The following is a 26,069-nucleotide window of genomic DNA, read 5'->3' as shown; positions in this document are numbered from 1 at the left end:
TAGACCTCCATTGAGAGCTAAAAGCCTCTTCCGATACCGAGAACCAGCATTTTTTTTTTTTTTTTTTTTTGAGTCAGGGTCTCTTGCTCTGTCGCCCAGGTTGGAGTGCAGTGGCGCAATCTCGGCTCACTGCAGCCTCGAACTCCTGGTCAGGCGATCCTCCCACCTCAGCCTTCGGAGTAGCTGGGACTACTGGGGCGCGCCACCATGCCCGGCTAGTTTTGTTTATTTTTTAGTAGATAAGAGGTCGCTCTCCATGTTGCCCAGGCTGGTCTCGAACTCTTGGACTCAAGCAATCCTTCCGACTGTCCTCCCAAAGTGCTGGGATTACAGGCGTGAGTCACCGCGTCCAGCCAGAACCAGCATCTTTTCTGCACGGCTGGAGTTGGGAATTTTCCGCAGCTTAGCGTTCCGCTTCTTAGCTTTTTGCTTTCCCACAGTGGAAAGCAAATTTTCCAAGAGTCCTGGCGGAGCCAAGATCGTCTCGCCCGCCCTCGCTTCACGCTGGCTCCTGATAGGCAGCTAGAGCTGTCCGTTTTGACAGAAACCTGTGCGCAGGCGCAGAAAAGCACGGGACTGGGCTGGGTGTTCGCTACGCGGGGCTACCGGATCCGTCGGAAATGGTGAGCGTGCGCTGGGGGCTTGTGGCTGGCGGCTGCCCACCACCCCACGCCAGGCCTTCAGTCCTCTGAGGATGAGGAGATCTCAGAGCTCTGGACGGGAATCGGTGGGGGCTGGGCGTGGCCGGGCCCGGGACCCAGCCGACTTGAGGGCGGAACCCGGCGGCGGAGGCCTCTAGAGCCTGACCGAGGGGGGCCGCCGGATCCCGCTGCCCCTTTACCGGAAGCAGGAGCCTGGCCTTGGCCAGGAAGAGATGATGGGCTAGGGGTGGGCAGCGGCCCTGCAGCCTAGCGTCCTGGGTCTTGTTGCGCGATGGCAACCTTGCTAACGTTTCCCGGGGAGCTCAGTTTGTGGCAGGCTCTGCCAAGCACTTTATGTGTCTTGTATTTCCTCCCCCCTCCTCTTCGTAGCTCTGTGAGGTAGATATGATCTTTAGTCCCATTTTGTTACACATATCTGTTATCCACAGCCCCGAGAAGCCAAGTGCTTTGCCCCAGAAAATGGTGGAGGTGGATTTGAACCCTAGAAGCTTGACGGCCGCCACTCTGTCGGCGTGATTTTTCTAGCCGCTGGGACTGGGTGGGTGCCAGAGTCAGGAACGGGCGGGGTCCGCTCTTGGGGATCCCAAAGCCGCCTTTTTACCTTTCTGGCTGCAGTTGTGGGCTCTCTACGCCATTACAGGTTTTGTGTTTTTAATCCTCACAGCTTGTGCAAAATTTGAAAAAAAGTTTTAAATTTTAAGCCATGTGAATGTATTACTTTTTCAAAAATCTTATTTAGAAATCTAGAGCTTATAAGAAAAAATCGAAAAAAGAAACTGTCATCACCTAGAGGCAACCACTTACAGTAGTCATGTGACTCTTTGCTTGTTTTTGGTTTATACAGTTTAGCCCCTATTGAATGTACAATTTTGGGTTCTGTGTTTTTCATTATTACACCACAAAGAATATCTCCACATCATTACAAACATGTAATAATGCTTAAAATATGTATAACTTCATTTTTCACATCACTTCTTAAGCTGTAAAAAAATTGATATATAATAGTTGTACATATTTATGTTGTAGATATACATGTAATATTTTGATACATGCATATGATGTGTAATGATCAAATCAGGCTGTATTATAGAATATCCATCACCTCAAACATTCATTATTTCCTTTTTTTTTTTTTTTTTTGAGATGGAGTCTCGCTCTGTCACCCAGGCTGGAGTGCAGTGGCACCATCTTAGCTCACTGCCACCTCTGCCTCCCAGGTTCAAGTGATTCTCCCGCCTCAGCCTCGTGAGTAGCTGGAACTACAGGCGCCCGCCACCACGGCCGGCTAATTTTTTGTATTTAAGGTAGAGTCGGGGTTTCACCGTGTTAGCCAGGATGGTCTCGATCTTCTGACCTCGTGATCCACCTGCCTTGGCCTCCCAAAGTGCTGGGATTACAGGCGTGAGCTACCATGCCCAGTCATCATTCATTATTTCTTTGTGTTAAGAACAAATCTTCTGGCAGGGTGAGTTGGCTCATGCCTGAAATCCCAGCACTTCGGGAGGCCGAGGCAGGTGGATCACGAGGTCAGGAGATCGAGACCATCCTGGCTAACACGGTGAAACCCCGTCTCTACTAAAAATACAAAAAATTAGCCGGGCGTGGTGGCGGGCGCCTGTAGTCCCAGCTACTCAGGAGGCTGAGGCGGGAGAATGGCGTGAACCCGAGAGGCGGAGCTTGCAGTGAGCCGAGATCACGCCACTGCACTCCAGCCTGGGTGACTGAGCAAGACTCCGTTTCAAAAAAAAAAGAACAAATCTTCTAATCTTCTAGGCTTTTCTTTTTTTCTTTTTTTCTTTTCTTTTTGAGATAGGATCTTACTCTTGCTCAGGCTGATTGGTACTCCTGGGCTCATGCAATCATCTTGCCTCAGCCTCCCAAGTAGCTGGAATTATAGGCAGGGGCCACGAGCCTAGCAAGCTAATTTCAAATATACAATAAATGAATGTTAACTGTAGTCACCCTATTGTGCTGTCAAACACTAGAACTTGTTGCTTCTATCTAATTGTATATATGTACCCATTAACCAATTTCTCTTCCATCCCTCTCCCACTTCCCAGACTCTGGTAACCATCATTCTCTGTACTTCCAGGAGCAAGATCTTTAACTTCTACATGTGGGTGAAAAGATGCAATATTTTTCTTTCTGTGCCTGACTTATTTCAGGTAACATAATGACCTCTAGTTCTTTCATCCTGCAGATGACAGGATTTCATTCTTTTTTTATGGCTGAATAGTATTCCATTGTGTATTAATACATTTTCTTTCTTTCTTTTTTTTTTTTTTTTAAGACAGAGTCTCACTCTGTCACCCAGGCTGGAGTGCAGTGCTGCGATCTCGGCTCCTTGTAACCTCCGCCTCCTGGTTTCACACGATTCTTCTGCCTCAGCCTCCTGAGTAGCTGGGACTATAGGCGCGCACCACCACACCCGTCTAATTTTTGTATTTTTAATAGACACAGAGTTTTACCATATTGGTCAGGCTGGTCTCGATCTCCTGACCTCGTGATCTGCCCGCCTTGGCCTCCCAAAGTGCTGGGATTACAGGCGTGAACCACCGCGCCCAGCCTAATACCACATTTTCTTTTTTTTTTTTTTTTTGAGACGGAGTATTGCTCTGTTGCAGGCTGGAGTGCAGTGCCGCCATCCCGCTCACTGCAGGCTCCACCTCCTGGGTTCACGCCATTCTCCTGCCTCAGCCTCCCAAGTTGCTGGGACTACAGGCGCCCGCCACCACGCCCGGCTAATTTTTTTTTTTTTTTTGTATATATATATATTTTTTAATAGAGATGGGGTTTCGTGTTAGCCAGGATGGTCTTGATCTTCTGACCTCATGATCCACCCGCCTCGGCATCCCAAAGTGCTGGGATTACAGGTGTGATCCATCACGCCCGGCCCACATTTTCTTTATTCATTTACCTATTGATAGACACTAATTCCATAACTTGGCTATTGTGAATAGTGCTGCAATATGAACATGAGGATGTGGGGATCCCTTTGATGTACTAATTTTCTTTCCTTTGAATAAATACCCAGTAGTGGTATTGTTGATTTATGGTAGGTTTTTTGTTTTTGTTTTGTTTTGTTTTTTTGATGCCTTTGTCGAAAATCAGTTAGCTCTAAATATGTGGATTTGTTTCTGGGTCGTCTATTCTATGCCATTGGCCTGTGTGTCTGTGTTTTATACCAATACCATGCTCTTTTGGTTACTATACCTTTCTGGTATATTTTGAAATCAGGTAGTGTGATACTTCAAGCTTTGTTCTTTTTGTCCAGACTTGCTTTGTCTTTTCTGAGTCTTTTGTGGTTCCATACGAATTTTAGGATTGTTTACAGGTAATACTTGCACACAGTAAAAAAATAAATGATGTAAAAGGATCTAAGTGAAAAATAAAATTCCCACTCTCCTAACCCCCAGTCTCAGTCTCTCCTCCTTTAGAAACAACCATTGTAGTTTCTTTTTTTTTCAGCCTTGACCCTCCTGGGCTCAAGTGATCCTCCTGCCTCAATTCCCCCAAGTAGCTGGGACTACTAGTGCACACCACCACACCCTGCTAATTTTTTTGTAGAGATGGGGTTTTGCCATGTTGCCCAGGCTGGTCTTGAACTCCTAGGCTCAAGTGATTCACCCACGTTGGCCTCCCAAAAGTGTGTTAGGATTACAGGCGTGAGCCACCACACCCAGCTGTTAGTTTCTTGTACATCTATACAAGCACTTATATGGCCCCCCTTTTTCTTAAATGGTAGCTTACTAGAACCTGTATTATGCTATTCTGTGGTTATACTCATAAAAGCAATACAAATTTAGATGCATACTTTAACTTTTTTTTTTTTCTTTTGAAACAGAGTCTTGCCCTTTCGCCCAGGCTGGAGTGCAATGGTGTGATCTGAGCTCACTGCAACCTCCGCCTCCCAGGTTCAAGCGATTCTCCTGCCTCAGCCTCCAGAGTAGCTGGGACTATAGGCGCATGCCACCACACCTGGCTAGTTTTTCTATTTTTAGTAGAGACGGGGTTTTTTTTTTCTATTTTTAGTAGAGACAGGGTTTCACCATGTTGACCAGGTTGGTCTCGAACTCATGACCTCAGGTGATCAGCCCACCTCAGCCTCCGAAAGTGCTAGGATTACAGGCGTGAACCACCACATATTTCAACAATTTGAAGCAGTACCAGAGGATATAATGTAGAAAGTTTATGTGGTCTCCATCTTACTACTCCATGGTAACTTCTGTTGGCAGTTGGGTGTTTTTCCTTCCAGATTTGTTTGGTACATAAGCACATTTATATATAAGCTGTTCATTAGATGAAACTGGAATATGTATATTTATATATGTTAAGTTTAAGGCTGAAGTGGAGAGATCGCCTGAGCCCAGGAGGTCAAGGCTACAGTGAGCCGTGATTGCACCACTGCACTCCACCCTGGGTGAGAAAAAAATAAGAGAAAACAGAAGTTGACTTTAAGATATATGTGTATGTATCTTATTCTGCAACTTGTTCTGTTCACTTAAAAATATCACACATTTTTCTGTGTTACTATGTGCAGGTCTACTTCATTCTTTTTAAGGTCTGTATAGTATCCTAGTCCCATATGTAAATTTAGGTGGTGTATAGTTTTTTTTATTCCAGACACTGCTGCAGTAACTGTTCTTGTCTTTTTCGCACTCATGCTAGTGGTTATGTAGCATAGATTTCTACAAGTGGCACTTTTGGCATGCATATTTTACATTTTAGGTGGAAACTGACCTTTAGAATAATGATATAAAAATCATCTATAATTGGCCAGACACAATGGCTCGCGCCTATAATCCCAGCACTTTGGGAGGCCAAGGTGGGCAGATCACTTGAGGTCAGAAGTTGGAGACTAGCCTGGGCAACATGGTGAAACTCTGTCTCTACTAAAAATACGAAAAGTAGCCGGAAGCCATGCATCTGTAATTCCAGCTGCTCAGGAGGCTGAGGCACTAGAATTGCTTGAACCTGGGAGGCGGGGGTTGCAGTGATCCGAGACCAGGCCAGTGCACTCCAGCCTGGGCAACAGAGCAAGACTCTGTTTCAAAATAAATAAATAAAATTTAAAGGTAATCATATGTAATTCTCCTCATCCAGTTTCACTCTACCACACAACTATTTTCGTCTTTGTATGTTCTCCTTCCTCTTTTGTTCACGTATACATATTTTCCAAGATATGCATGCTGGGTTTTAGGAGAATTTTTTTCTTTTTTTTTTTGTTTTAATATCCAAAAACATTTAACCTTGTTGTCATATCGTCTTTGTGATTAACTACGTAGTGACTACATAATACTTAGTGAAATAATTGTACCATAATTGGCCAAATATCTTACCTGTGTACGTTTGGGTTGCTCCCATTTCTTTGTTTGTTTTAGAGACGAAGTCTCTGTTGCTCAGGCTGGAGTGCAGTGGCTCAGTCTCAGCTCACTGCAACCTCTGCCTCCCAGATTCAAGTGATTTTCCTGCCTCAGCCTCCTGAGTAGCTGGGATTACAGGCGCGCACCATCACGCCCAACTAATTTTTGTATTTTTTAGTAAAGACGGTTTCGCCATGTTGGCCAGGCTGGTCTCAAACTCCTGACCTCAGGTGATCCACCTGCCTCAGCCTCCCAAAGTGCCGGGATTACAGGCATGAGCCACCATACCCGGCTGCTTCCATTTCTTAATTAGTAGAAATAGTGCTGTGATGATGCTTCTGTGAATGTCTGGTTTCGTTTCGTTTTGTTTTAACTTACTTATTAGGTTATTTCCTCAGGAGGAAATTCTTAGGAAAATAATTTCTGAGGGGGAGGGACCAATGCTTTTATGGTTCTTGCAATACATTGTCCTGTAGCTTTGTCAAGATTGTATTGCCCTTGTACCTGCCAGTTTTGTAATAGCAATGCCAGCATTTAAAAATAAACCTCAGCATTGCTATAATTTTTCATTTCTTTCCTTTCTTTGAAATGGAATCTCACTCTGTTGCCCAGGCTGGAGTTCAGTAAGTGATCTCAGCTTACTACAACCTCTGCCTCCCAGGTTCAAGCAATTCTCCTGCCTCAGCCTCCTGATTAGCTGGGATCACAGGCCCGTGCCACCATGATGGCTAATTTTTGTATTTTTAGTAGAGACGGGGTTTCACCATGTTGGCCAGGCTGGTCTCAAACTCCTGACCTCAAGTGATTCACCCACCTCAGTTTCCCAAAGTTCTGGGATTACAGGTGTGAGCACCACACCCAGCTGAATTTTTCATTTATTTGTTTGCGAGGAATGATGACCATAGTTTGATGTGATTGTAATTTCTGGTAGGCATATTTTCTACTAGTATTCTTTTGCATACTACCTACTAGAGTCTTGCTATTGTTCTTAGTCATTTCATGTTTTTGTGGGGTTTTTTGCCTGTTATACTTGGTGCATATATTTTTCTGTCCTGTTAGATTCATTTTTCTTATACAGAAGTTAAGTTTTATGTTTAGTGATCAAATTGGTCATAGTTCTTTGTCAGTCATTTGCTTCCAGTGGTCATCCCTCCTATGCTGAGCCAGTGGATACTCTTGGATCTTTATTGCTGCTTGTTTTTCCATGTGTCAGGAATGTGCACCTGGGGACTAGAGAATTGGGGAGCCTTGTCTCCGTCACCCCATTGCCCGGGATGCATTTCTTTCTCATCATTTGGTTCTTGGCTTAAAGATGACATACTTACGGCCGAGAATGGTGGCTCACACGTGTAGTCCCAGCACTTTGGGAGGCCAAGGCAAGTAGATCAGTTGAGCCCGGGAGTTCAAGACCAGCCTGAGCAACATGGCGAAACCCCATCTCTACAAAAAATTAGCTGGGTTTGGTAGTACACATCAGTAGTTCCACATGTTCGGGAGGCTGAAGTGGGAGGATCACTTGAGCCTGGGAGGTCAAGGCTGCAGTGAGCCATGATCGCACCACTGCATGCCTGGGTAACAGAGTGAGACCCTATCTCAGAAAAAAAAAAAAAAAAAAGATTACATCTCCTCAGGTGTTCCTGACCACATTAGCCAGAGTAGCATCCCTTGCCCTGCAGCGTAGTCCCTGTATCCTGCAAGAATCTTGTTTACTTGTTTAAGTCTCTTTCGCCAGAATGTGAGCTCCCTGAGGGCAGGGACCTCCTCGGTTGTGGTCACCGGTATATTCAGCCCTTCTGTTGACCAGCAATGTGTTGTTCTTGGGCAAAACCCTTCTCCTTTCCAAACCTGTTTCCTCATCACTAACATGGAGATCATACTAACCCGTGAATGAGAGTTTCAGAAGAGAGCATGTGTCTGAAAGCAATATATGACCCATAGTAGGTGCTGAGTAGGGAAATCATACCTGTGTGTCCTCCCATTCCTGATAGATGTGTGAGATGTGTGTTTACTTTCATTTATTTTTCTTTCTTCCTCTTTTTTTTTTTTTTTGAGGAGTCTCACTCTGTTGTCCAGGCTGGAGTACAATGGCACAATCGTGGCTCACTGCAGCCTCTACCTCCTGGGCTCAAGCAACCCTTTCACCTCAGCCTCACAAGTAGCTGGGACTACAGGCACACGACACCATGCATGGTTAATTTTTTTAATCTTTTGTAAAGATGAAGTTTCACCATGTTGCCCAGGCTAGTCTCAAACTCTTGGGCTCAAGCAGTCTACCTGCTTTGGCCCCTCGAAGTGCTGGGATTACAGGCATGAGCCACTGCGCCTGGCTTGTGTTTACTTTTGTATAGCCAGATCTTAGTGTCTGGTTCTCGTTGAATTTCAGATCACCTAAACCTTAGCTCTTTTTTCACACTGTGGACTGTGAGGCCATGTCCCCCTCCTGTACTTAAAAAGGTTGATTTTGTGAAACATAGTTGCGGAAATGCTTTTTATTTGTTCCTTCAGTATTTATTGAGCCTATCCTCTGCGAGGTACTGGGGCTATAAAGTCTGGTCTGGTTTCCTGGTCCCAGGGTGCCTTGCGTCTGGAGGAGGAGATGAATGTGACCTAAACAGTTGCACTGCATTGTGGTCAGTGCTGTGAAGGCTGAGGGCCTCGGTGCCCAGCAGAGGGGCTGGTGTCAGAGAAGCCTCCAGTGGGAAGCTCTGGAGCTGAGTCCAAAGGGTTGGGAGGTAGTTACATCAAGCATTGAGTGAAGGAGAGAAGCTTGTTTCCTTCAGACCCAGAGCAGCACGTGGCAGGGCAGGGATGGGAGGCCTCTTCAGGCTGTGTTCGCCCCCTGCTGTCCATTCTCCACACAGCAGCCAGAGCCGCCCTTTGGAAAACAATCAGGTCTTGTCACTCTCTACCTCAAAACTTGAGAGTGGCTCCATGAATCATATGCAGTAAAAACCAAAGTCATCACTTGACCTGCCAGGCTGTCTGTGGTCTGGTCCCGGCTCCCAGCTGCTGTCCCTCCCGTGCTCCCTGCCCTTTAGCCACACCAGCCCCTTTGGTTTTCCCCCTGAATATGCCAGGCGCTTGCCCACCCCAGGGCTTTTGTGCTTGCTCTTGGTGCTGTCTGGAACATTCCCCAGAAACTGGCATGGCTAAGTCCCTCATTTCCTTCAGATGTCTACTCACTATCGCCTTGGCGAGCCTTCTCTGACGATGTATGTCACATTCCCATCACCCCTGCATTCCAGGTCCCATTTCTCTACTGTAGCTGACATTTATGTTTGACTTCTTTTTTCTTATTTAATGTCCCTTCCCACAAATGTCAGTTTTGTGACATGGGATTTTTGTTATATTTTGTTCACTGCAGCATCCCCAGGCCTAGAACATTTCTGGCACATGGAAGGTTGCCATGTAGTTACTGAATGAATAGCAGTCTTAGGAAATTTCATCTTTTTCATTTCAGCCCCATTCTCTAATCTCTGGGGGCTGTTTTGGATTTAGATTCTGACATCTTGGTTTTCACTTTCTTTCCCCTTTCTTTCTGGATTGATTGCAGATTGAGCTGTCCTAAATTATCATCCAAGTTATTCTTACATATTCTTATTCTGACAACATTGAGTGTATCAGAGCCCTGTGGCCCCTGTATCATGGACTTCTCTTGGATACATAGATGGGGGATTAAAATGTTTTTAAATAGAAACAATACAGTAGAATGAAAAGGGCGGTTTAAAAAAAAGAAAATCAAACCTTTCTATAATTCCTTGCCCTTAATGTGGCTTTTTTCATAATCTCCTCTAACCTTTTGTTTTCATGTGATTGCAGTCCCTAAAGCACTTTATTTTTGCATTTTGCTGTTTTCACTTAACATTATAGCACACATCTTTTGTGATGGTATAACATGGTCTAATCACCATGGTTAATATGTGTATTATATTCCTATTAGTGAATGTTCCATAATCTACTTGGCCTTTTCCCTAATTGTTGGGCATTTTTAGTTCTTTCTGCATTTTGCTACTGCAGATGCCACTATACTTTGGTACTTAGTGAACTTCCAGGGGGGTGACCAGGGTAGACTGTGTACTGTCCAGCGGTGACCACTATTGTGCCCCGCTCCTCCCCTTCACAATAGCCACTGGCACATAGTAGGAGCTCAATGAATGTGTTGACTGACATTCGATCTCATACACGCATGACCCACTGCATTGTACTCTCACGTCCACAGAACCCTGTCATTTTACCCAGGCTCCAGATCTTAGAGGCATCAGGCCATTTGCCACTTTATAGGAGAAACTTGTTTACCCTTCCCTCCAGCGTTCGAGAGTATTCTTCTGTCACAGGGGAGCGGGTGGCAGTGACTGGATTGTCAGCCTTGTGCTTTCCAGAAAAAACAAGAATTCATTGTGCTGTCTCCACCCAGTGTTGAGGATTCCCCCCCCCAACCCCAACTCATTAGTCCCTGGGGGGTGAGGAACTGTTTTCTTTTGGTGAATGGAGCCTCTGTTTCTAACAACTCTCAGCCTTTGAGGGGCTTCTGACTGGATTCTAGACCAGTCTGGAAGGGGCCGCCTGAGAACAGGTATACCTCAGGGCTAGTTTCCATCCACAGGAAGAGTTAGGCCTAGTTCAGTTAAGCAGCTATTTATCACACGTCTACTCCACAGACCTTTGTAGAGTCTCTAAGAAATAGACATAGTACCTAATGTATGTCCCAGAGAAGCACAGCCAGGGATTTGGGGAGTCACATGTAGGCAGACCCCATCGATTAGGGGATCAGTAAGGGCTTCGTGGAGGAGATGATGTCTTAGGTGGTCTAGAAGAGTTTGTTGGATTTCAGCAGAGAAGAGGCCTTGTGGGATAAAAAGATGTAGAGACAGGGAGGTGTGTCATGGAGCTGGAGAGTGGAGGGAAAGGTAGGACAGGAGTGACAGGAGGCCTGGCATGGCAGAATGAGGACATGAACTCCGACTGCCCCTCCGCTTACAGATGCTGTGTGCAGGAGTAGCCCACTGAGCAGTTTCTGGGTAATCAAAATTAATGAGCCCCTTCCCAAGGCACACTTCTTATAGCTGAGTGCTGCACATCACACTATCTCGGATGCTTGCTGAAGTCACTCAGTCTATCCTCATGTGCTCTTTGGGCCGCAAATGACAAAGTGTTGTCTTCCTGTTAGATAGTACTCTCTGGGTTTTCTTAAATCATCAGAGTCCCATCCCCCAGCTATGCCAAATATATGAGTCATGGACGTGTATATACATGGGAATGGTGTTTATATTCTGCTCCCCAACAGCTGAGGAGGGTGGGATAATAGTGCCTGGTGGGCAAAGCGCCAGGAGCAGCCCTGTCCCACATGGGGGTGTGAGCAGATGCTCTGGGCACTGGCGGTGGCCGGAGGAGCACATCAGATCAGCTTGGGGAGCTTTGAGGGGGTGCCAGGTGCCTGAGTATTACTTGTTTGTTGGAAGACAAACATGTGATTCATCTGCCTGGGGTATGAGGAAGTTAATCCTGCCTATTGGCTTCTCCTAACCTTGGTCTTGTTTTCTGGCAGGCAGAGGTGGAGGAGACACTGAAGCGACTGCAGAGCCAGAAGGGAGTGCAGGGAATCATCGTGGTGAACACAGAAGGTACACGCCCTCCCTCCCGCCATGACCCGCACCCAGGCAGGCCCAGAAGCGGCCATAACACAGCATAGCACTTGCTGTTGACAGAGTCCTTCACGAACCTGATCTAATTTTAGGCCTTTTTAATTTTTAACACCTCCAGTGTTCTTTTTTTTTTTTTTTTTTTTTTTCCATTAAGGCTAGTCAGGTGAAGCAGCGGGAGTGGAGAAGGGACAAAGAAATCAGTAACTGGTTGTGAGCAATTAGTTGTAAACAGCACTGCGTTCAGACCAGCCACTTCCAGTGTCCTTACAAAGGGAAAATCTGCTCAGTCCCACTGCCCTGACAGATCACACTTCAGTCTTCCATGCTTACTCAGGCTCGTCCGGCACAGTTCGAGAGGACCATAATAATAGTTGTTACCCTTGGGCATATGTTTACACATGAGCTTTTTAAAATATTGCTTCATGGTTTACATAAACAAGTTTTTTAAGTGTCATCACAATGTTCATTAGCCCAATTTTGTTGTTTCTACTTTTTAGTAAATCTATTAAGTGGGTATTACCTACCCATTTGTGTTGATTCTGCTTTATTGGCTGGATGGTTCTCTAGTTAACTTCTCTGTGCCTGCAGCTCTCCTCCACCCCGACAACCCTTTCTGCGTGGGTATCTGTATAGGTAGAAGGGTACAGATACTAATTTTCCCAGACTGCACCGGACAGGAAGGGAGCGAACATTTAGCACGCCCCTGCTCTGTGCCAGGATTCTGGCTGGTGCCGCGCGTACTCTTTCTTATATTCCGTAAAGCAGCCCGGTTGTCTGCATTTTGCAATGGAGAAAACTGAGTCTAGAAATGTAATTGATCTGCCTACCATCACACAGTCGAGATTTAAATCCAAGCCCATCTGAGTGCACTTGGATGCTTTCTCCCATGCCATGCTGTCAAGAACCAGAATGGCCCCCAGGCCCTCACGCTCCAGGCCAGCAGTAAGGACAGGGACTCTGGAATCCAGCAGTCATGAGTTTGAATTCTGCCTCATCTTCTGACTAGCTTTGTGACCTTGGCCAAGTCGCTTAAGCCTGTAAATGGGGATAATACTTATATCTACCTTATAAGTTGAAGAGTAACTAAGAATGAACAGCATAAAGCATTTAGTACAGTATTGTCACCATCTGTTTTGAGCTGTGAGGCATTTGTTCATACAAACTCTGATTTACCTGATGGGGTTCCCCTGTTGGGTTGGGGGCATCCACATACTTTATGCCTCTAGGCCACAGTGTTTTCCAAATGTATTCATTCTTTGAAATCACCCGGGGATCCTGTTAAACATAGCTTTCCAGGCCTCAGCATCAAAAAGTCTAATTTATTAGGACCAAAGCAAGACCTGAGGAATCTGTGTGTTTACCAAGCACCCCAGGAGATTCTTATGATCAGACAAGTTTAGAAAATTCTGCTTTAGAGGATAGATTCTAATCAGAAGAGGCTTCAGTGAGAGCCACAGGCCTAAGATTCACAGCAGTTCTGTCTCTTTCCGAAGGCCTTCCCTTGGAGAGACTGCCTCAGATCATGTTTTCAGGGCTGTGTTCCTTAAACCTAGGGGTCCTGTGCTACCCTGGGAGTAGAGGTAGAGGCTGAGGTTCCTGTCATCCACTTCAGTCAGAGCACACATACTAAGAACCATCAGTTTGTGTTTCTACATTGGTTTTAATTTGGGAAGGGGTTTGGCCTATTTAAAAACTACCCTACTGGAGTTTACAAAAATAACATAAACCAGTTTATGTGAGGCTGGGACGAGAGGAGTCCACTGAGACGCTGCTGCTGATAGAGCAGCGTGGCCAATGAAGAAAGACCAGGACCATGCCTGACTCACCTCTGTTCCCGTGTCATTCACCACAGGCCGCAGAGTCAGGTCAGTGAACGTTAAATGAACTGACCACAGTGGGTGTAGCCGTCAGCCCCTTTGATTTGGTGATTCCCAAGGACTGTGTTCAAAGGCAATAATCCCAAAGGAAAAAACCTGAAATTTTTGCAAGCATGTTAGATGCCATAATGAGTAGATTAATAATTGTTATAATAGCTGGGCGTGGTGCATGGTTGCTCACACCTGTTCCCAGCACTTCGTGAGGCCATGGCAGGATGATCACTTGAGCCCAGGAGTTCAAGACCAACCTGGGCAATGTAGTGAGACCCCAACTCCACAAAAAAAAAGAAAAATTAGGCAGGTGTGGTGGCACACGCCTGTAGTCTTAGCTACTCAGGATGCTGAGACAGGAGGATTCCTTGATCCAGGGAGTTCAAGGCTGCAGTGAGCTGTGATTGCACTCCAGCACAGAGCAAGACCTTGTCTCTTTAAAAATAATCATCATCATCATAATAATGAAGTATGTAGGCCTTTCAGTGCCCAGCCCAGAGGCTGCTCCCACAGGCCAGGATTTACAGGCAGCTCTGTGGGTAGAGGTAATACAGCAGTACCTGTATCTGTCACGTGCCTGGCGTGCTGCCGGGCACAGTTTGTTTATGTGTTTCTTGGCTGCCTCGTAGGGTAGATGCTATTGCGGCCACCTTTACAGACACATGTGGACATCCCAAGAGGTCAGGCCATGCCCAGTTGCGGGGCCCCCCAAATTCTCTGGCCCAGTGTATTCAGTGGGCTCTAATTTTTTCAGTGCTGTTAGAGAGCCTCTTATGTGTGTTGTCAGTCTAGGACTTGTTTTGGAGAAGCAGAATTCTCAGCAATTCCTACTTAAATCAAGCAGAATGAAAGCCATCAAGGGCAACAAAGTGGAGGTGCTATGTCCTTGGATAGAATGTTGATTTCCAGCCGGGCGCGGTGGCTCACGCCTGTAATCCCAGCACTTTGGGAGGCCAAGGCAGGCAGATCACCTGAGGTCAGGAGTTCGAGACCAGCCTGGCCAACATGGTGAAACTTCGTCTCTACTAAAAATATAAAAATTAGCTGGGCATGGTGGCAGGCACCTGTAATCCCAGCTATTCGGGAGGCTGAGGCAGGAGAATCGCTTAAACCCAGGAGGCGGAGGTTGCAGTGAGCCGAGATCACACCACTGCACTCCAGCCTGGGCGACAAGAGCGAAACTCTGTCTCAAAAAAAAAAAAAAAAATGTTGATTTCCAAGTCAGCAGAACCCTGACAAGCACAGAGCTAGAAAGAATGTGCTCCCCAGCCCTGCCTAGTTCTGATTAAACCATGTGCTCATTTCATTTACAGGAGGCTGGGAGCATTGTGGAGGTAGGAGCAGGCCCCCTGCTCAGGGCTGCCCCAATCAGTTGGGTGGCCTGAGGCAGCTCCTTTCCCTCTTCAGCCCTCAACTGCCTCGAGTCCTGTGATGGTCCAGGGAATCTCTTTTGGGCACTTCTTACTCCAAGACCTGAAAGACTTCTGTCACTAAGAGAGAAACTGTCTTCTGGGACTGGACATTTTGACTCCAAGGAAACAACCCCAGGGTCCAGCGGCCCCAGCTCTGACCCCCAGGCTTCCACAGTACTCGCACAGGGGAGGCCCTCATTCTTGCCTTAAAACTGCCCCTAAAGCCAAGCCTTTTCACTGGGAAGCCCCAGCTGCTTACCTTTTGGATGCTAATGAGTGCTGCCTTTTTGTGTACTCATGGGGCTGATTGCAGCATAGCTGAGAACATGGAATGCAGAATGAGCCCGCCTGACTTTGAATCCAGGCCCTACTTACTTACCAGCTATGTGGTTTTGGGCATAAGCCACTTTCTCTGTTAAGTTTTCTAATTTGTAAAGTGTGGATCATAATTCTGCCTTTCTCTAGGGGAAGCTTTTAGAATAGTGCCTGGCACAAAATGCCTATGAATGTCTCAGTTAGAGTGTGTGTGTGTGTGTCTTTAACTTGTGTCCCATTCTCAGGGCCCCCACGTCAGTGTCTCATTTACATCTCACACAGTGACCCTGTGAGGCAAGGGTTTGCCCAGTTTGCAGATGAGAAACCCAAAGCTGAGAGAGGTGTGGATAACCGCCCAAGGTCACCCAGCTGTAGATGAATGTGGTCAGAACCCGGAATCTGGGTTGGTCACACTTCCCACTGATCCATGGGGCCTTTAAGCCCTCTGGAAGCTTCCATTAAAGATGATGATTTGGGGATAATTGTATTGGGATGCCAATGATCTTATCTAGGGTTTTCCTACCCACCCACCAACATTCAGCACAGCTGCTTCTTTCTTCAGGACCCCCTCCCTGATCACCCCAGCCCAGAGTGGTTGCTCCTGCTCCTGCCCCTGAACCCATGACATACCCAAGTCCCAATACTTTCCAGCCACCTGCCACTGCCTTTTGACATCTCCGCCTCGACTAGACTCAAATAGTGTTTCATAATAAAAGTGTGAGTTTAAGCAGTTTTACCGAAAACGCAAGGGAAATTTCATTCTGTTTATACTTTTCCAGACCCCCTGCCATCCTCTGCTGCTACTCACACAGGCAGAATAAGTGAAGGCAAAGATTGGTCTCTTGTGTTCACTGCTGTCTGTAGTACTTAGGATGGTGTTGGCACAGAGTTGGTGTTTGATTAAAGTGTCTGTTGAATTTTTTAGATGTCTTTTATTGCTTGAAGGAACTGGGTGTGTTGGAAGAGCCTTGGGGGTATATCCCAGCAGATCAGAGCCCCAAGTTAGAAATTGTGCCTCCCAGATGACCAGCTACTTCTGCAGGCTCCACAGTGTTCATTTGTGAAGGCAGAGGCTGGGAGCAGGTGGCCTAATAACTAGGCTGTCTCTGAGGTCTCCTCCAGCTCTGGCATCCAGTGAATCTGGAATTAATCTTTGTCCTTGTTTGAACTTCTTCCCGGTTTTGGTCCTTGGCCCTGTACTTGCACGTTTTCTTTTGTTTTTGGAGTGAGCCAGCAGATGTTTAGTTTCTTGTCTGTTTTACACAGCTCCTGCTTGTATGGATGTGATCAGACTCTTCATGCCAATATCTGTCCAAACTAGTGAAAGTAGACCCTTTGACCACTCACTTACCAACAGCAGTAAAAGCTTAATGATGTCTCTCTAGGGACACTAGTGAGCAAATGAGACTTGGTCAAGCCCTTGGGGAGCTTACATTATGGTGGGAGATAGAATAATGATCACAGTGTAATGCTGCGGTGTCAGCCTGGGAAAGCTGTGTGGTGCTGGGTCAGTGCCACCAGTGGGGATGAGAGGTGTCACCCGAAGATGGAGACCTCAGGGACCAAAGTGGGAATCATGAGTGAATAGGGGAAGGAAAGAAAGTTCCAGGCAGAGGGATCTGTGAGAAGGTGGCTTTGCGGTGTGTAAAAAGAGAAGGTCAAGGGGTCTGATCACCCAAACCATGCCAAGCCTTGAGACTGTAGGCCTCTTACCATTGGGGCCCAAAGATGAGCTAAGGGGAGGGTTTCCTGCCAGGTAGCAAGAACAGCCAACCCAGAGCTCTGCCTGGGCTCTGGTCCTGGCCCTCGGTGGGTGGGCTGTGTTTTAGCAAGCCCCTTGCAGGTTTAAGCAATAGTCACATCCCCTCAGATTAATGCAAATGGCATTTCCTGTGTGAATAGTGTTTATTTATTAACATTTATTAAGTGTACTCTTGCTAAACATTCTTAAATGAATTAAGCAGTATTCAGCCCGCCCAGCAGCACTTGGAAGCACAGATATTATTTTATAGATAAGGCAGTGGAAGCTCAGGAGGTTTCATCACATGCCCAAGGCTGCATAGCTGTGAAGGGCAGAGTTGGGTGTAAGCACAGGTCAGTTTGGAGCCCAGGACCCTATTAATCTGGCCCATAGCTGCCCAGCCTAGGACTCAACTAAAGGCAGTTATCAGACCGACCTGCTGGGTGGCAAGAAACTGGCCCAGTCTTGTTTTCTTAGGCCCCCAGGAATGTGAGCGTGGACAGAAAGAGTCGTGGTGGCTCCTTCCCCATCACCGCCTCATCGTGGGTAGATTATAATGGACACACTCATTGGTGCCATCCTCAGGAAGCTTCAACTGTAGAGCAAGGCCTTGCAGGGCCCTGCCGTGTACATTGTGGCCATCCAGGAGCCAGCAGCAGCCCTGGTGATCTGGTCGTCTTGTCCCTTGCAGACAAGTGATGACTACAGCCTCTTCTCCTGACATCACTTGGCTCAAAAAGCCTCTCTGACTCACCTGCTTCTTTTGCCACCGTGTCCTCTTCTGCCTACCCTTGCATTCCTGGTGCCCTAGGAAGACAAGATTGGGCCGGTTTCTTTACTACTCAGCCGGTCGGCCTGATAACTGCCTTTGGCCGATCCCTAGGCTGAGCAGCTGTGGGCAGGACAAGCAGGGTCCTGGGCCCCAAAGCTGGCCACTTCTTATGAGGAGCCACTTGTGCCACACTCCTCAAGTGCCTGTCAGCTGGTGGGCTCTTGGGGGTCTCATGGATAGAGCCTTCTGCTCATATGTCACAGCCAATTCACAGGTACCTGCTGGCCCAATTATGGCCTGAGGTGGCTCAGTGTGAGCTACATTCCTCACCTCTGTGACAGTAGACACCATCCAGTGAATAAGTCCATTTAATGGTTCATCTCAAGGAAACAGTCCTCCAAACAAAAGGCTTGGTATAAGGTGCTGTTCACTGCCCAGTTAATGGTTACAGTTTGTTACTGGTTACAGTTTGTTACTGCCCAGTTTGTTACTGGTAACAAACCCAGCCCCTAAGTAGCCAACAGTAGGGGCTGGGGAGCTCTGTGGACCGCCCACTTAGTGGGCTCTTTGAAAGAGGTAGCAGTGCTGTTTACAAAGGGTGAACATGTTTCCTGTTTCTGTGCCTGTTGTGCAAACATAGAAAAACATGTTTTAATCTGGGGGCACGGCCATGTGGACAGTGTGTTTACAGCTGCACCCCAAGCCTGCCTTGGGTGGAAATCGTGACGGTTATGTCCCAGCACAAGCTGACTTTTTCTCTTCTACTTTTTAGTGTTTAGAAGTTTGTGGCCGGGCATGGTGGCTCACGCCTGTAATCCCAGCACTTTGGAAGGCCGAGGCGGGTGGATCATGAGGTCAGGAGTTCAAGACTAGCCTGGCCAGTATGATGAAACCCCGTCTCTACTAAAAATACAAAAATTAGCGGGGTGTGGTGGTGCGCGCCTGTAGTCCCAGCTACTCAGGAGGTGGAGGCAGGAGAATCACTTGAACCAGGGAGGCGGAGGTTGCAGTGAGCCGAGATCACGCCATTACACTCCAGCCTGGGTGACAGAGCAAGACTCCATCTCAAAAATAATAGTAATAAAATAAATAAAAGAAGTTTGTAAGGCCAGGCACGGTGGCTCATGCCTGTAATCCCAGCACTTTGGGAGGCTGAGGCGGGCAGATCACCTGAGGTCAGGAGTTCGAGACCAGCCTGGCAAACATGATAAAACTCTGTCTCTACTAAAAATACAAAAATTAGCTAGCTGAGCACTGTGGCACGTGCCTGTAGTCCCAGCTACTCGGGAAACTGAGGCAGGAGAATCACTTGAACCCGGGAGGCAGAGGTTGCCGTGAGCCACTGCACTCTAGCCTGGGCGACAGAGCAAGACTCCGTCTCAAAAAAAAGAAATTTGTAAAAGCGCTTCCTGGTTTCAAGTCTAAGCACTATGAATGAGAGTCTCTCCTTTTTTGAACAAAAAAACAAAAACCTTATTTTATTAGTTTTTTTAATCTGTGTCCCTTCATGAATCAGAGCTAGTGTCTCTTTTTACTGCTGGGAACCAATCAGCCCTGGGAAAGGAACCGGGAGTGAGACAGCAGGCCTGCATGTGAATCCTGCCCCACTGTGGGAAAGGAACCGGGAGTGAGACAGCAGCCCTGCCTGTGAGTCCTGCCCCACTGTGGGAAAGGAACCGGGAGTGAGACAGCAGGCCTACATGTGAATCCTGCCCCACTGTGTGACCACAGACAGGTTGCCTCACCGCTCAGAGCTCCTGTTGCCTCGCAGGGGGATGAGATGGTGTTGCCACCCGTGGAGTAGTTCTAGGGCATGGCACTGGCATGCTTTGGGGCTCAGCACCATGCCTATCACATAGCAAGCCCTCTGCGGATGGTGGCATTGACTGAGAATTGCTATTCCAGTTCTTTCCACTAGGGGTGTGGGTGGGAGCTCGGCAGAAGGGGCTCCACATCCTCTCAGGCTCCGTCTGCTCTCCCCTCAGGCATTCCCATCAAGAGCACCATGGACAACCCCACTACCACCCAGTACGCCAGCCTCATGCACAGCTTCATCCTGAAGGCACGGAGCACCGTGCGTGAAATCGACCCTCAGAACGATCTCACCTTCCTTCGAATTCGCTCCAAGAAAAATGAAATTATGGTTGCACCAGGTAAGGGGTTTTCTACCTCCCCATGTAGGAGCAGACCTCACGGCACATTCTCTGCCTCATCAGGAGGCCTGGCACAGTGATGTCTCCAGAGGATCCAGGCAGGGCCCGAGGAGTTGAAGGAACTGGGTTGTTGCCTTACTGCCTAGCCAGCCTCCAGCTGGTGTCCCACAGCAGATCCGCCCAGGGACTGGCCCCAGAGGGGAACCCAGTCTCCTGGGATAGACAGACACGTGAGCATCATGTGTGTCTCCCCTGCCTTGATAGGAGAAAACTCAAAGGCATTTGGGACATAGAGGAGGGTGTGGCCAGGCCTGTCTGGGGCTGTCTGCAAAGGCTTCCCAGAAGAGGGGACACCGGAACTGAATCTTAAGGGCACAGGAAGCAGTGTGAGCAAGGCGGAGGGGCGGAAAGCCACATTTGGAAGAATATTCAGTGATTCTGCTCCAAAATGTAAAACAAAAGTACCGTATCGTTTTATCCTTGAAAACATGTTCTCTGCCCACTTGTAAAGACCAGGCCTGTCTTTAGGCCCGTTGCAGCCAGCTCTTCCTCCCACACCGGAGCAGATTGCCATGTTTCTTTTACACGAGGTGCTTGCCTTGCATTTGAGGGTTGTGTGGTGCAACCAAGGCCTGTGTTTAGTCCTTAGGATCATTCTCGGGGTGAGGAGATGCTCATTCTGGGAGGAGCCCACAAGGATGGGAGCACAGGAGCCAGCAACAGAGCCACATCTCCTGCCCGGCCCCCTCGCTCTCACTCATGGACTAGGGTGGCAGACAGAGGTTCCAGGACCATCTCTGCCTCGTGACTTCTCACCCTGCTTTTTCTTGGCTGAGCCACATAGTTGAGTGTGTGTGTGTCATGTGTGCGTGTGATGGTGCACTTCCGCTGCAGTGCCGCTTATCTAGGGCATCAGGATGTGAGTGGGGAGCAGTGGGAGGTGAGACTTTGGTCCAGTTTAGAAGGGGCCACAAACACCTAACTCGGTTGCATGGACTTGATCTTGCAAGCAAAGGTTTTTAGGGCAGGAGGTGATAGGATTATGATTAGGACCCAGATAAAGGAAGGCAGCGGGGGATCTGGGGACACTGAGTGCTCTGGACGTGGCAACACAGAGGCCACAGAGTTCTGAGGTCATTTGATGGGGGGTCAGCCGCTCCACGCAGCAGACCAGCATAGGTTCTGTCACCAGGCCTGGAAGGATGGGAAGGAAAGAACTACAGAGCCAGTCACAGCAGCCCAGTTTCCCTGGGACACTCCCTAGAGGGGTGGGGACAGAGCAAGTCAGTCACAGAGAAGAACATAAGAATAACTCCAGAGTCTTTTTATTCCAAAATCACGCCGTCCATGTGTACTGCCTGATCCATCAGGGAGAAAAGACTGCAGGAGGCGCAGAATCTGTTTTCCCAGCTTTGCCTCCCACAAGCATGACCCTGGGCAAGTCACAGAACACCTGCAAATCTACATCTGTGAAATGTCGAGTAGGGGACTGTGCTGTGCTGATGTCCTGAGCCACCCTGCCTGGTTGAGTGTGTTGACCTGGGTTGGGGGAAAAAGCCTTGGAATCAGATTTAAACTGAAATCCCTCCCAGGACGTCATGTTGTGTGGCTGCAGAGGACAAAGCTTCACTCCCCTAAAAGTCGGGCTGAGAGGCCAGGCACGGTGGTTCACGCCTGTAGTCCCAGCACTTTGGGAGGCTGAAGCAGGTGGATCACGAGGTCAGGAATTCGAGACCAGCCTGACCAACATGGTGAAACCCTGTCTCTACTAAAAATATAAAAATTAGCGTGGCGTGGTGGCGTGTACCTGTAATCCCAGCTGTTTGGGAAGCTGAGGGAGGAGAATCGCTTGAACCCGGGAGGCAGAGCTTGCAGTGAGCTGAGATCGTGCTACTGCACTCCAGCCTGGGAGACAGAGCGAGACTCTGTCTCAAAAAAAAAAAAAAAAAAGGCTGGGAACGATGCCTCTACTCACCCTGTGCATAGCAGACCTTATGCTTCCCAATGGCCGACTGGGAGTTCAGGGTATGGGAGAAAGGAGCAAATTACATGGTCTCAAAATCAGACAGATTCTTCACGGACAGTGTCCCTTGGCATAAAGCTCCTGAGAATGTCTCCTCCGGAAGAACAGCGTCGTCTGAAAGCTCCTGGCCATTCAAGTCTCAACTTGGCAGCAGTGGCACCTGCAGTTTGGCCCTGAAGACCCACAGGCATTCAGAGCCCATGAGTTTGGTTGGTGCTTGAGTCCAGAATGGGCAGCTCCCAAGTAGGGGGTTCTCCTTGGGGTTCACAGGCCCGGAGATCCCATGACCTTGTCAGTGGAGGAGGATGAGGTGGCCAGTCCCTCTCCTTGGTGGCACTGCAGGGGGCGCCTGTGCTCTCAAGTCACACTCTGTCTCTCCTGCACACACGCGGCGCTGTCCTGGAGGACGGTGGCGTGCTGAGCTTGTCTTACACACAGAGCGTGCTTCTTTGGCTCAGCCTCACTGCTGCCACTCAGTCCTTCCTCGCCACCAAATGCTTACCTGCATTTTTAAGGCCGTCTCCTCCACTTGAGAGTAACTTCCATGAGGGCAGGGGCTTGTAAGCACATAGTAAGCATCTAGCAAATATCCATTGATTAAATAAATGAATGACTCTGTAAACCTCCCTCCACTGCTGACACCCCACTGATGTGGGTCAGAGGTGGGGTCAGCAGTGGGGGTGGAGTCAGGGATGTCTGTGGGGCATAGTGTTAGGATGAAAACCAGTGATTTGACACTTTGACATACCCACTTTTATGTGGCCAAGAAAAAATAGTTGGGTTTTGGTGCAGAATTCCTGTGGTCAGGAGCCACCACGCAGAGCCTAGGAGGCACTGGCACTGAATTGCCTCAGGATGGCTACAGAGCACAGGACCCAGGGGTGGCCATGGGCGTAGAGCAGGCCTGGCTACTGCCAGAGGTGCCCATATGAGACTGTAGTTAGCACCCTACACATTGTGGGCAGCCTGGAGCAGCCTGGCCCACGAGGGAGATCCACGCCTTCCCACCCGCCTGGCCTGACTCCATCCAGCTGAGGAGCTGCTTCCCAGGCCGTAGACAGCAGCAGGTGTTCCAGACAGCGTGGCTCTCCACATGTGTGCCAAATTCACCCCACCCTGGCCCAGAACCGCCCACGTGAACAGACTTTTTTTTTTTTCAGAGACAGGGTCTAGCTCTTGTCCAGGCTGTAGTGCAGTGGTGCGATCATGGCTCGCTGCAGCCTCAACCGCTCAGGCTCAAGCAACTCTTCCACCTCAGCCTCCCTGGTAGCTGGGACCACAGGCCTGCGCCGCCACACCCAGACTTTTTTTTTTGGTAGAGACAGGATTTCACTATGCTGCCCAGGCTGGTCTCAAACTCCTGGGCTCAAGCGATTCTCCCACCTCGGCCTCCCAAAGTGCTGGGATTATATGCGTGAGCCACCATGCCTGGCCAGGACATCTTAACACAAACTTTTGTTAGCCGGACATGGTGGCACCTGTATTCCCAGCTACCTGGGAGGCTTAGGTAGGAGGATTGCTTGAGTCTGGGTAGTTGAGGCTGCAGTGAGCCATGATCGTGCCACTGCACTCCAGCCTGGGCGACAGCAAGACCCTGTCTCAAAAAACAAAACAAAAAAGAACAGACTTCTAGTTTTCACTTATTAACTTCACTAATACTAAAGCTGAGGTAACTAACTCAGCCCACACAACCTTCAACACACATTACCTGTCACAAAGCACTTGAAGTGGTATTATTGGATTTAGGGCTTGATAATTTGGAATAAAAGACACTGATATTACTGATTGTGCCTGTTTTTATCAGTGGCTTGTTAATTATTTCTGTTTTCATTAGTGATTTTTATGAATGCAGACTGGTTAGCCATGAAACTGTGAGTCATTTCATTTCTGTTTCTTCCCAGTTGCAACAGCCCATCTTTGTGGGAAGAACCAAGCTTTAGGCTCGGCTCTGAACAGCCACAAAGCAACTTGGCTGAGGTCCTCATTTCTCTCATGCTCAGCAGGGGGCAGCAGACCAGGGTAGTTCGGAGTATGGGGTCAAACCCAGGTCCCTGTCCCCATTCCACCTGTGGATTTTCCTTGATTGGGCAAGCCCTTTAACTCTCTGAGCCTCCGTGTTCTCAGAGTGACTCGAGGGCTCACTGAGGGGCCGTATGAGAAGTGGGTGGCCCAGACTGGGACACAAAGAAGCCTTGATCAATGTTTGCAGTTGGATTAAGTGGGTAAATCTGCATACATAAAAATCACTAATGAAAACAGAATTAAAAAGCCACTGATAAAAACAGGCACAATCAGTAATATCAGTGTCTTTTATTCCAAATTATCAAGCCCTAAATCCAATAATACCACTTCCCCAGTTTGCTCTTCAGTAAAATGAGAGGCACTCAGGCTCACCTCCAAGGACTTGGACTTGCTGTGATTTCATGGTGGACATTCCTCCTTACTGGGCCAGATCCCTGGAGCTGGAATCCAGGCAGCTTTGTCCCCTTTCGAAATTTTCTTATTCAGAAGGTTCTGGAAAGCCAACAAATTGAGTTTGTGACAGAAATTGACATTAGCTGGCTGGGTGTGGTGGCTCACACCTATAATCCCAACACTTTGGGAGACTGAGACAGGAGGATCACTTGAGCCCAGGAGTTTGCAACCATCTTGGGCAACATAGTGAGACCCCATCTGTACAAAAAACTTTTTTTGTTTTGAAATGGAGTCTCATTTTGTCACCCAGGCTGGAGTGCAGTGAGGCGATCTGCAACCTCTGTCTCCCAAGTTCAAGCAGGCCTCCTGCCTCAGCCTCCCAGGTAGCTGGGATTACAGGCACCTGCCACCAAGCCTGGCTAATTTTTGTATTTTTAGTAGAGACAGGGTTTCACCATGTTGGCTAGAGACTGGTCTTGAATTCCTGACCTCAAGTGATCTGCCCACCTTGGCCTCCCAAAGTGCTACATGAGCCACCACACCTGACCTTCTACAAAAATCTTCTTAAAAATTTACCCAGGTTTGGTGGGGTGTGCCTGTAGTCCCAGCTACTCAGGAGGCTGAGGCAGGAGGATCACCTGAGCCCTGGAGGTCAAGGCTGCAGTGACTCATGATCGCACCACTGCACTCAACCTGTGCGACAGAGCAAGACCCTGTCTTGAGGGGGAAAAAGAGATAGAAAAAAAAGAAAATGACACTACCCCAAATCCAGTGGTTATGTCGGAATTCCATCTTTGACACTAAGTAGCTGGGTAACTTTAAGCCAGCGGTCCTCCCACAGCCTACAACATCAGCATCACCTGGGAACTTGTTAGAGAAATGCAAACTCTTGGGCTTTGCCCCAGCCCCACTAAATGATGGTTCTGGGCGTGGAGCCCTCCAGGTGGTTGGGATGCCCCTAGTTTGAGAACCATGGCCTTAGGCAATTCATTGGAGCTCTTTGAACCAGAGTCCCCCGACCTGGAAAACAGGGGTGAGAATCCTGCCTACCTGCTGCCACTGTCGTGGGGAGGATTAGAAGAGGGGACACTGTAGAGTGCCTGCTGCCCGGTACGGGGAGGCCCCTCTTGCAGGGGCCCCCGCAGGAACCTTACAGGTTTATCTTGTTTTCCCAGCATTTGGAGATGCTGAGCGTTGATGCTTTTTATTGCTTTCACCCCCTTTCTCATTTTATGGTTAGTGATTTAATGGTTTATTTGCTTTCTTGTGTGTTTTTCTCTCATTTTACATTTAGTGATTTTTTGTGTCATTTTTTTCTTTTGCAGATAAAGACTATTTCCTGATTGTGATTCAGAATCCAACCGAATAAGCCACTCTCGGCTCCCTGTGTCATTCCTTAATTTAATGTCCCCCAAGAATGTTAGTCGATCATGTCAGTGGACTGGCATGTGGCAGTCGCCTTGGAACCCACTCAGACCAATCCAGTGACCATGTGTGGGCTGGCAGCTCTTCCTCCCCCACCAAAGGAACCCCTGTGTTCGCCAACCTTCCCCAGAGCTCCGGAGGGCCGTCTCTCCTCACTTCCAGGTTTTAGAGCAAGAGCTTGCAAGAAGCCCGCACCCAGCTTCCTTCTGACCTTCAGTTCACTTTGTCGCCCTTGGAGAAAGCTGTTTTTCTTTAACTAAAAATAACCAAAATGCTTA

The 26,069-nt window shown here is 48.1% G+C and overlaps 1 protein-coding gene across 5 annotated transcripts; it reads left to right on the top strand.

Moving 5' to 3' along the window:
• The first annotated feature begins 544 nt into the window (after positions 1-544).
• DYNLRB1 (dynein light chain roadblock-type 1) lies at positions 545-26,069 on the top strand. 5 transcript variants are annotated; one of them, XM_025399248.1, is made up of 5 exons: positions 545-623; positions 5,004-5,082; positions 11,575-11,646; positions 19,761-19,928; positions 25,692-26,069. In XM_025399248.1, exons 4-5 carry the CDS (start codon positions 19,781-19,783, stop codon positions 25,733-25,735), a joined length of 192 nt encoding a protein of 63 aa, XP_025255033.1. In that variant the 5' UTR covers positions 545-623; positions 5,004-5,082; positions 11,575-11,646; positions 19,761-19,780; the 3' UTR covers positions 25,736-26,069. The 5 variants fall into 5 exon arrangements, with proteins under 5 accessions (XP_025255033.1, XP_025255031.1, XP_025255032.1 ...); XM_025399246.1 differs by having other exon boundaries at positions 11,571-11,646; XM_025399247.1 differs by lacking the exon at positions 5,004-5,082 and having other exon boundaries at positions 551-623.

This window comes from Theropithecus gelada, chromosome 10 (genome assembly GCF_003255815.1).
Source record: "Theropithecus gelada isolate Dixy chromosome 10, Tgel_1.0, whole genome shotgun sequence".
NCBI lineage: Eukaryota > Metazoa > Chordata > Mammalia > Primates > Cercopithecidae > Theropithecus > Theropithecus gelada.
This window is presented reverse-complemented; position numbering and strand designations above follow the sequence as displayed.